Consider the following 12,070-nt stretch of genomic DNA (forward strand, 5'->3'; position numbering starts at 1 on the left):
GAAGTTGTATCAGGAGTCAGAACCAGCAGTGCAGGGAAGGGAAAGGGACAGACACAGTGACAGTTACACATAACTATAAACCCAGTGAGAATGAGGAATGAATGGATATTGGGGAGTTGTATTGGGAACTGTATAGGACAGAGAAGGCATTCAGCGCATGCAACTCTGTCTAAGCTACAGATTTAGGTGCTCGTGTGTTCACCCCCATAGACGACAAGGAAACATAATACTGAGTGACTTGCCCTTTGTGCTTCTTCTTACTTTTTAAATGTTATGGGGAACAGGTTAATCCTCTTGTGCCAAAGAGGGGCCCTGCCCTGTGTATAACAATGCTCTGGGACGTCAGGGGAAAATATAGAGTCACAGTAAGGCAGGTGGAAAAATGCCCCAAGCAAGTAAATCTACTTGCAGTACAGGCGGCAGCAGCCAAAGGAGGTGGGTGCAGAATAGGATCAAGGGAAAGGCCATTAAATACAGAGAAAATATAAATATAAGGCAGATTAACCTGCAACCAATTTACTTTACTGAACTCCCATAGAAATGAACCCTGTTGATATCAAGGTGCTAGGTTCCCCTTTAAAGGAAAAGCAAACTGAGTGTGTGTATTTACCTGGACAGAAGGATATAGTTTCACACGTATGATGGTAACGTTTGCCCAGGGCAATATTTACTCACTGTAACACCGACAGGAAGGCAAACAGCAGGAAAATGTGTCTCTGACAAACCTTCTGTCCTTTTTAGCTGGTCACCCTAAAGAATGAAAACATTTAGCTCAAAACATTTTTTTTGCACCCATTTACTTCCTGTTATTTTGCACAACAGAAGCTTGCACTCCTGATCCCCATTGGAAACGGCATTCCTGCACTGCTTTATGGCTGAGATTCTAGCTATCTGTATAACAGAGCATTCTGTCACAGTGGCACAGATCCTATCTGATCCCCCCCATTGTAAGCAGCAGTCCTGCCCTGCTTTATGGCTGAGATTCTAGCTATCTGTATAACAGAGCATTCTGTCACAGTGGCACAGATCCTATCTGATCCCCCCCATTGTAAGCAGCAGTCCTGCCCTGCTTTATGGCTGAGATTCTAGCTATCTGTATAACAGAGCATTCTGTCACAGTGGCACAGATCCTATCTGATCCCCCCATTGTAAGCAGCAGTCCTGCCCTGCTTTATGGCTGAGATTCTAGCTATCTGTATAACAGAGCATTCTGTCACAGTGGCACAGATCCTATCTGATCCCCCCCATTGTAAGCAGCAGTCCTGCCCTGCTTTATGGCTGAGATTCTAGCTATCTGTATAACAGAGCATTCTGTCACAGTGGCACAGATCCTATCTGATCCCCCCATTGTAAGCAGCAGTCCTGCCCTGCTTTATGGCTGAGATTCTAGCTATCTGTATAACAGAGCATTCTGTCACAGTGGCACAGATCCTATCTGATCCCCCCATTGTAAGCAGCAGTCCTGCCCTGCTTTATGGCTGAGATTCTAGCTATCTGTATAACAGAGCATTCTGTCACAGTGGCACAGATCCTATCTGACCCCCCCCCCCCCCCCCCATTGTAAGCAGCAGTCCTGCCCTGCTTTATGGCTAAGATTCTAGCTATCTGTATAACAGAGCATTCTGTCACAGTGGCACAGATCCTATCTGATCCCCCCCCCATTGTAAGCAGCAGTCCTGCCCTGCTTTATGGCTGAGATTCTAGCTATCTGTATAACAGAGCATTCTGTCACAGTGGCACAGAACCTATCTGATCCCCCCATTGTAAGCAGCAGTCCTGCCCTGCTTTATGGCTGAGATTCTAGCTATCTGTATAACAGAGCATTCTGTCACAGTGGCACAGATCCTATCCCCCCCATTGTAAGCAGCAGTCCTGCCCTGCTTTATGGCTGAGATTCTAGCTATCTGTATAACAGAGCATTCTGTCACAGTGGCACAGATCCTATCTGATCCCCCCATTGTAAGCAGCAGTCCTGCCCTGCTTTATGGCTGAGATTCCAGGTATAAGAGCAGTCTAGCTCCTTAAACAGAACGCTCGCATAAAATAATTCGGTAACTTTATATTTAATTACCCCGCGGGCATATTCCTCTCACACAACAAACACAACACTATTTCTCACAGCTTCTCCGTTAAACACATTCACAACACTTCACCGCACTTGAGGGCGGGCCTTACATTGTGTCGGTCGCCCTGATATTCTTGTCGCTATCGCATTGGCCGCGCCATTTTACATCTCTCTTCCCATTGGCTCTTACATGTGCCAATTACCTTATTCATCCCGTTACTGTAAAACAGAATCTCGTTTCCTGATTGGCCCGAGTTATAATCAAACAAACCGGGCACCGCCTACATTCCAATATTTATCCTTGAGTGGTTTCCCTGAAGGGGCGGGAAGGGGGCTTCGGATTGGTGGTTGCTCGTAAAGGGAAAAATAAAGACGAAGGTGATTGGTTGATTGCAGTTTAGGGTTGTGGTTGGGTTACAGGATGGAGGCGTCGCTCTAGCTTCCCTGTCAGTCTGAGTTTGGGACTGGGGAAGGAACGTAGTTAGTTGCGCTTTTCCACTTACTGCCCTGACCTCCCAGTGGACCCCAGTGCTGTTTTACACAGGGACAGGATTAATTAATATCATATTGTGTAAACAATTATTGCATAGAAACCTTATTGAGCGAATAATTGGCCCCCATAGCAACAAAATCACTTTTTTTTTTGTTTTTGTTGTTGTTTCTTTTACACTTTTTGAGTTGAACAATTTTGCAGGGGAATCAACTCCAAACCCCAAGAATTCCAATTTCAAGGCTTCCCCCCTTGATTTTATTTCCTTTTTTGTTTGTATAAATACCATGGAAATAATGGAGAGTGGGGATCCAGTGATCCAGTGGGACCGCAAGCTGAGCGAGCTGTCTGAGGCTGCCGAGAGCGATTCCTTGTACAACAACACGGTAAGAAATCCCAATAGCGGGAACATAACACGTCGCTTTATGGCGATATACAATATATAATGTCTGGGGGGGGGGGGGGTGGAAATGGGTTGGAAGTTATTAAGTAATGATGGGGGGCCATTAAAGTCCACAAGTTCCAATTATGGCTTCCCTCTGACTTTAAATGAGCCCCATTGTTAAAGGGCCGTGAACGCTGAGCACGATTGGCTGAGGTCCTGGCATCACTGTGTATTGGAGAAGGATGGGCCCCTCGCTAATACGCAGAGATAAGGACCAACAACTACTAACAGCTGTTCCCTAATGGGTAGTGCTTTGCTTTCTACTGGCGCTCAGGGTGTTAATTGTGGGTGTACGTGGGTGCAGGCCGGAATCGGTGATACCCCCCTACACACACACGTCTTTTTCCATGGATTGGGCCAAGCACATGGTACCGGGCTGGATCCGATGACTTTAATGAGTTCCACACACATAAACAGAGAAGCTTTGGGGGTACACAGGGATCCCCCTTGGAGTCACCGAGATTGTTATGAATATTATTGGCTCATAAGGGGGGGCAATGAAACCCCCAAATCAAGTTCAAAGACTGGGCATGCATCTAATGATCAAGTGGATCTTGGTCAGATTTGGCCAATCATGTGCAGGGCTGATGTGATCAGTGGCCTGTGGGCCAATGATTAGATCATACTGTGGGGATAGGGTGGGCAATGACCGCATCCACTTGCCCCTCACCCAGATCTGCCCAATAGATATCTAGCCCTGTAAGCTGCATGTTTGCTGTGGTCAGCAGTCGGTTTATTGGCCTGTGCCTGGCCAGCTTAAACCTGTATTCTTTATACAGGGTATGGGGCTTCTGTATAACACGCAATAGCACTTTATACAGAGTATGGGGCTTCTGTATAACGGACACTGGGCAATAGCACTTTATACCGGGTATGGGGCTTCTGCATAACGGACACTGGGCAAAAGCACTTTATACAGGGTATGGGGCTTCTGTATAACGGACACTGGGCAATAGCACTTTTATACAGGGCATGGGGCTTCTGTATAATGGACACTGGGCAATAGCACTTTATATAGGGTATGGGGCTTCTGCATAATGGACACTGGGCAATAGCACTTTATACAGGGTATGGGGCTTCTGTATAACGGACACTGGGCAATAGCACTTTTATACAGGGCATGGGGCTTCTGTATAATGGACACTGGGCAATAGCACTTTATATAGGGTATGGGGCTTCTGCATAATGGACACTGGGCAATAGCACTTTATACAGGGTATGGGGCTTCTGTATAACGGACACTGGGCAATAGCACTTTATACAGGGTATGGGGCTTCTGCATAACGGACACTGGGCAATAGCACTTTATACAGGGTATGGGGCTTCTGCATAACAGAGGCAATAGCATTTTATACAGGGTATGGGGCTTCTGTAAAACGGACACTGGGCAATAGCACTTTATACAGGGTATGGGGCTTCTGCATAACGGACACTGGGCAATAGCACTTTATACAGGGTATGGGGCTTCTGCATAACAGAGGCAATAGCATTTTATACAGGGTATGGGGCTTCTGTATAACAGACACTGGGCAATAGCACTTTATACCGGGCATGGGGCTTCTGTATAATGGACACTGGGCAATAGCACTTTATATAGGTTATGGGGCTTCTGTATAACGGACACTGGGCAATAGCACTTTATACCGGGTATGGGGCTTCTGTATAACGGACACTGGGCAATAGCACTTTATACAGGGTATGGGGCTTCTCTATAACGGACACTGGGCAATAGCACTCTATACAGGGTATGGGGCTTCTGTATAACGGACACTGGGCAATAGCACTTTATACAGGGTATGGGGCTTCTGTATAACAGAGGCAGTAGCACTTTATACAGGGTATGGGGCTTCTGCATAACGGACACTGGGCAATAGCACTTTATACAGGGTATGGGGCTTCTCTATAACGGACACTGGGCAATAGCACTCTATACAGGGTATGGGGCTTCTGTATAACGGACACTGGGCAATAGCACTTTATACAGGGTATGGGGCTTCTGTATAACAGAGGCAATAGCACTTTATACAGGGTATGGGGCTTCTGCATAACGGACACTGGGCAATAGCACTTTATACAGGGTATGGGGCTTCTCTATAACGGACACTGGGCAATAGCACTTCACTGAGGGGGGGGGACACACAAAGAAACTTGGACCTTAAAGTTGAGCTTATGGGGGGGTATGAAAATCCCAATTTGTAGAGGGTTAGATTTGGTCATTGCCAAGGGTTGGCCCAATAGCATTGATCTGTTCATTCGCTGATGGCCCAGTTGAGTAGATCTGAACAGAATTGGACCAGACCAGATTGGACAATCCAGTGGCAAGCCAGACCAGTGTAGCCTCATAGTAGCCACAGTGAGCGGCCAACTTGCCCAAGCTTAAGCACGTGGCTACCTGAAACCCAGCATTGCTTTCATAGCAACAGGTTGTGTTCTGAGCACGTGTTTGGGTGTGAGATAAAGGGACGACATTCCGATGGGTCGGGCAGTTTATATTTTTTCAATAAAGGGCAAGTACAGAAAGGCAGGATTTACACACACAAAGCTCGTCATTTTCTTTGTAAATGTCACTGGCTGACAAACTACAAGAATGCCGCTAAGGTTCTAGAAGCTGAATTGTGATTGGTGGCCTAGGAATGAAGTGAAAGCAGCCAGTCACCTCGTAGCTGTAAAGTGGGGTTTCAAGAAGGAATATGGTGGGGTTGGTTGTTGTTCAGACACAATTGTCAGGTCCCTCCCCTGGGGCAATTCTGATTGGCTGTCGTTTAATTCCAGTCACGTGCATCCCATTGGTGCATTTGAAGGTCTAGGGGCAAGTTCTATGTCGAAGAAATTACCCTGTCCGATATCGTGGTACCATGGGCATCGGGCGGTTTGTTGATTGGGCAGTCAGACCACAGGCCAAGTGTCCGGCCACTGGTACAGATACATGTCGTTGAGTTGCTTTCCATTTGGGAATTTAAACTGCCACTTGGTTTAACTTTAAAGCAAAGGTTAACTTCCCCTTTAATTTGATCAATGTAAGCCTAGTATTGCCTTGGTGCTCGATTGCATCATTACTGTTTATATGCAGCTGCGGAGCTGACTTGGGCTTCTCATAACACACACGGTAAATATTTACTCGGCCCATACTCCGCTGTGAGTGGTGACAGTGATGAGTGGCAGCTGCTGCTGGGAGTTGTAGTTCAGCCTGACTGACTGTGCAGCTATTCCCTGCACGTTGCTGCATGTCTTTGTAAGTCGCAGCTTGCTTTTATTGAGTTGGGTCATTAGTCAGCAGCTTCTAACCGTCTGAACCAAAAAAGCACCTACGGCCTATTTCTTTTCTTTTAAAGGGGAAGCAAACCTCAAAAAAGGGCTGTTAATGTAATTCTAAGCTGTATCCATTCACTATAAACTTTCAATGGGCTTTATAAATGTTATTTGAAAGCAGTGTCTGCCCATTGCTTTCTTTTTCAGCCCTGCTGGTTCCGACTGTTGAAACAATGTAGCAGAAGCCAGATGATTAACGGACAAAGGAGAACTATAATTATATTAACAGATGTATATAATGCCGTTAAACAGTTACCTTTTTTTCTATAGGAATAAGTGTGCCCTTCGGGGGGGGGGGGGTAAATTGCACGGTTGCACAAGATGAGTTCACTCTTCCAGAATTTGTGGCTGGAAAATCTGAAACTTCTAATTCTGCTCGAATGCGTCGCTGCATGTATCCCCCCCCCGGCCTGAGGCTAACGGTCTATGTTCGTTTGGGGGGGTTTGTACTGAGTAAGGGGAAATACATGGTTGCTCTGTTTTTTTTGCTTTTTGTTTATAATCTGGACGTTGTGTAAAATTCAACAGGAGAAACCTCCTGCTGCCCATTGTTTTCTATGGCTGAAGCAGGCAGAAGTTTCTCCTGTTTGATCCACATTGTAAAACCAATAAGGGGAGGTGAAAACATGTAATCAAAGTCAATTGCAAGCCCAAGAGCAGAGCGATAGTATTTGGGGCAAGCGTATGAATGCCCAATTTGGGCCAAGCTCAATAAATAAATGACTTACCAAGACGGTCCCTGGGCTTCTAGGGGCTTCTAGAACCTTTGGCATGCAATAGAAGCTCTAGTTCAGGTGCAGGCAGCATACAGCCTGAGGAACACTGCCTGACCAAAACGGGCAGAAGGTCCCTGGGCTTCTAGAACCTTTGGCTCTAGTTCATGTGCAGGCAGCATACAGCCGGAGGTACACTCCAGAACAAATGACTGACCAAAACGGGCAGAAGGTCCCTGGGCTTCTAGGGGCTTCTAGAACCTTTGGCTCTAGTTCACGTGCAGGCAGCATACAGCCCGAGGAACATTCCAGAACAAATGACTGACCAAAACGGGCAGACAGTCCTTGGGCTTTTAGGGGCTTCTAGAACCTTTGGCTCTAGTTCAGGTGCAGGCAGCATACAGCCCGAGGAACACTCCAGAACAAATGACTGACCAAAACGGGCACAAGGTCCCTGGGCTTCTAGAACCTTTTTCATGTTATAGAAGCTCTAGTTCAGGTACAGGCAGCATAAAGCCTGAGGAACACTCCAGAACAAATGACTGACCAAAACGGGCACAAGGTCCCTGGGCTTCTAGAACCTTTTTCATGTTATAGAAGCTCTAGTTCAGGTACAGGCAGTATAAAGCCTGAGGAACACTCCAGAACAAATGACTGACCAAAACGGGCAGAAGGTCCTTGGGCTTCTAGAGGCTTCTAGAACCTTTGGCTCTAGTTCAGGTGCAGGCAGCATACAGCCTGAGGAACACTCCAGAACAAAGTTCTAGACAAACTGCTGCATAACACAAATGCCTGGAATTCTTCTAGCAAATAGGGGCTGAGAAATGAGATGGACAACGTTCCGTGCATATTTTGAATCAACGTGCAGTCAACAGTCCAGAGATTTTACTTATATTTACTTATAAAGGCCAATTTATATCTATGGACCCCCCTCCAAGAAGTGACCCCCAAAAACTGCCACCCTCGGCCTTTAGCAGGGTCGGACTGGGCCGCCGGGACACTGGGAAAAATCCCGGTGGGCCCCGGCGGCCCTGACGCGTTAAACATTTCAGGGGGGGGATGTCGGGTGGGGGACCCTGCGGGGGGTTAGGGGGGCTCCTGCGGGGGTAGGGGGGGTTAGGAGGCACGGTGGGCCCTGGTGGGATGGCAGTAGTGTGGCACATCTAAGGGTCTACGTGCTATTAGATGCAGGCATTCCGCTGCAATAACAGTGCCAACATCTTATTGGTTGCTATTGGTTACTGCTCCTGGGTAAACTTTTTAATGGGGATACTGTCTCTTTAAGTTAAAACTGTATTCATCCAAAATTAACCCCCCGAAGATGGTTTCTTCCTACAAAAAAAAGCATTTGTGGGTTAAAACGTGGGCTACAAATGAAAGCCATATGGTGGGCCGGTCTTGGCCGAGTCCGTGGTCGACCCAGAAGACGAGACGATGGTGTTTAGTGGCCGCAGCCGGCCCGTTATTAACAGAACTGCCGAACGGATCAGCTGGGCCTGGGACCGCAACTGCCTTGAAATAACAGCCCCTGGGTTTGTTTTTAGACTGGCTGCCCCGCTTCCTTTGTCTCCCAGCATGCCCGGGGCCTTTGAAATCCGACCCGTCTGCAGCTGATTGTAGGTACTCGCCCGCTAAGTGCCCACCTAACTCAGGGCGCATACTTTCAACCACTTAAGAGGTTAAAACCGTGGAAACTGGCCAAGTCGAGGGTTAAAGAAAAAAAAAAAAGACACAAATGCCTAAGATCCCAGAATGGGAGAGTTTCTAGCGGCTTTCCAGTTTGGAATTTCAGCAGCTATCGGGTTGCTAGGGCCCAGATTACCCTAGCAACCAGGCAGAGGTTTGAATGGGAGGCTGAAAGATGAATAGGAGGGGGGCAGAATGGCATGAAAAGTAATAGAAATTAACAGAAACAATAAAAACAGTAGCCTAACGGAGCAATAGTTTTTTGGCTGCCGGGGTCAGCGACCCCCCCAGGGAAGAATTAGAAGAGGGTACATTCACTGGCGAGGGGATCTTCTCCTGATATGCCCACCTACAGGTGGGCAATATCGGGCTAATTTGATCCTTTGGCCCCAACGACTATAATTGTGCAGCTAAACACTCAGGGTGAAGACACACAGAGCTACTAGGTTGCAGCTACTTGTCGCGGCTACTGAAATAGATCATTAAATGATCATTTACTGATAACGGTCTCTACGAGGCAATTCTCAGTATTGTCTACGGCAGGGGATTATCTGGAGTTTAGTAGCTGCTACTAAGTAGCTCCGTGTGTCTTCACCCTAAGGATTCAGCCTAATCCATGTATAAGGCACCCTATTCCCAGCCTTTGATTGCAAGCTCTTTGCACCGATGGGATATGAGTGGGGTTATACACACAGTGATTGGTCCTATAGCGGCTGTGTCTGTACCGCTGGTGCCAAGCATAATCCCACAGCCTTATATCAACCCGGGCAGAATCCTGGGAAGCTTTGGTCGGGGAAGGGAGAACCAATCACGACCCAGTCTGGGGGGATCCGATTTCCTACATGCCGCAGATTGTTAGTCTTTTCCGTAGACGCTATAATGAGACGGCAGATAAACATAGTGCATGGCTAGACGCACACATCATCCCACTGCCTGTTACCTATATAACTGCCGCTGAGCAACTGCTGGACCGGCGCCAGAACCAAGACTCACAGTTTTAGACTTTCTATTCGGGCCCTGCAGCGGGTGGGGTACCAATGGGTTACCCCAGCGCCGGATTTGAGAATAGGGTACCCCCTTTTATTGCTTATCTTTCTGTACAGTCCCTCCCCTATTCATATTCCAGTTTCTCATTCAAACCACTGCCTGGTTGCTAAGGGTAATTGGGACCCTAGCAACCATATAGCTGCTGAAGTTCCAAAATGGAGAGTTGCTGTAAATGTGGTTAGTGAGTTGTGGATCAGGTTGTGGATAAGGGGTCAGGTCGGGTAGTGGGTCATAGTCATAGAGTAAAAATGCAGGTCCGAGTTGAACAAAGAGCTTGCAATCTAGTCTTTTCGTCTGCCCGGTAATAACCTCGGCACTGCCTGAATGTGCCTCACTCGCCCGGTTAAGGTGCCCAGAGCCAGCCCTCTATCGACACCCAGAGGCGTGACGCCCGTGGCGCTATTAGAAGTAGGGGTGTTCCCAGAATGGGAAAGGGATCCGTATGGGATTTGCCTGGCAGCCAATAAACTGCTCCGTGCATTCCAGGCAAAGCTGTAACCTTAGGTGACTCCGCAGCTGCCGGATTGTGGGAACGGCTCTCCCCTTGGCTTTATCTGTTGGGCTTTTGGCTTCTGTGGTCATTATTCCAGGTATCGGAGCCTTTGCCTATACCAGGAGTGGGCCCCCTGCACTTCTATAGGGTCTTAAAGGCACTTCTGGTTTAAAGGGACGGGTCCCCTTTCAGTAGGTTATAGAATGGCCTATTCCTAAAAACTTTTCAATTGGTCTTCTTTTTTTTTTTCCATAGTTTTTGTATTATTTGCTTTCCAGCTTTCAAAAGGTTGGGGGGTCACTGACCCCGGCAACCCAAAAAAACCCCAAAAAACGATTGTTCGCTGAGGCTGCAGTTTTATTGATTTATTGTTTTGGATCCAGTAAGGAATAATTATATCTTAGTTGGGATCAAGTACAGGTACTGTTTTATTATTACAGAGAAAAGGGAATCATTTAACCATGAAATAAACCCAATAGGGCTGTTCTGCCCCAATAAGGGGTAATTATATCTTAGTTGGGATCAAGTACAGGTACTGTTTTATTATTACAGAGAAAAGGGAATCATTTAACCATGAAATAAACCCAATAGGGCTGTTCTGCCCCAATAAGGGGTAATTATATCTTAGTTGGGATCAAGTACAGGTACTGTTTTATTATTACAGAGAAAAGGGAATCATTTAACCATTAAATAAACCCAATAGGGCTGTTCTGCCCCCAATAAGGGGTAATTATATCTTAGTTGGGATCAAGTACAGGTACTGTTTTATTATTACAGAGAAAAGGGAATCATTTAACCATTAAATAAACCCAATAGGGCTGTTCTGCCCCCAATAAGGGGTAATTATATCTTAGTTGGGATCAAGTACAGGTACTGTTTTATTATTACAGAGAAAAGGGAATCATTTAACCATGAAATAAACCCAATAGGGCTGTTCTGCCCCTAATAAGGGGTAATTATATCTTAGTTGGGATCAAGTACAGGTACTGTTTTATTATTACAGAGAAAAGGGAATCATTTAACCATGAAATAAACCCAATAGGGCTGTTCTGCCCCAATAAGGGGTAATTATATCTTAGTTGGGATCAAGTACAGGTACTGTTTTATTATTACAGAGAAAAGGGAATCATTTAACCATTAATTAAACCCAATAGGGCTGTTCTGCCCCCAATAAGGGGTAATTATATCTTAGTTGGGATCAAGTACAGGTACTGTTTTATTTTTACAGAGAAAAAGGAAATCAATTTTAAAAATCGGAATTATTTGATTAAAATAGAGTCTATGGGAGACATGTCGATTGGGTTCGGGGGTTCGGCCGAACCCAAAAAAGTGGGTTTGGTGCACCCCTACTTTTTATTACTAATCTTTCTATTCAGACCCACTCCCATTTATATTCCTGTCTCTCTTTTAAACCACTGCCTGGTTGCTAGGATAATGTGGACCCTAGCAACCGTATAGCTGTTAAAATTCCAAACTGGGGTCTTGCTGAACCTTTCAGCCTCTCTGGAGTCCCTGTTCTATTGGTGCCCGGGGGAAATGTTTTTTTTAGTGTGTGCTAATTAGGATTCGGATCGGTTCGGTATTTGGCTGAATCCGTCAGGGTGGGTTTTAGGGGTTCGGCCAAACCCAAAAAAGTGGGTTTGGTGTTTTCCTACTTTTTATTACTTATCTTTCTGTTCAGACCCACTCTCTTTTATATTCCTGTCTCTCTTTCAAACCACTGCCTGATTGCTAGGATAATGTAGACCCTAGCAACCACGTAGCTGATAAAATTCCAAACTGGGGTCTTGCTGAACCTTTCACCCTCTTTGGAGTCCCTGTT

General features: G+C 46.3%; 1 protein-coding gene across 1 annotated transcript in view; it reads left to right on the forward strand.

The window, feature by feature from the left end:
- Positions 1–2,534: 2,534 nt before the first annotated feature.
- The window catches only part of creb3l2 (cAMP responsive element binding protein 3-like 2), a 32,113-nt gene continuing 22,577 nt past the window's right edge, over positions 2,535–12,070 (forward strand). The window contains exon 1 of the mRNA NM_001126879.1: positions 2,535–2,941. Coding sequence (NP_001120351.1) covers positions 2,843–2,941 — 99 coding nt within the window. The 5' untranslated portion in view covers positions 2,535–2,842. The remainder of the gene's footprint in view (positions 2,942–12,070) is intronic.

Source organism: Xenopus tropicalis, chromosome 3 (assembly GCF_000004195.4).
Source record: "Xenopus tropicalis strain Nigerian chromosome 3, UCB_Xtro_10.0, whole genome shotgun sequence".
Lineage (NCBI taxonomy): Eukaryota > Metazoa > Chordata > Amphibia > Anura > Pipidae > Xenopus > Xenopus tropicalis.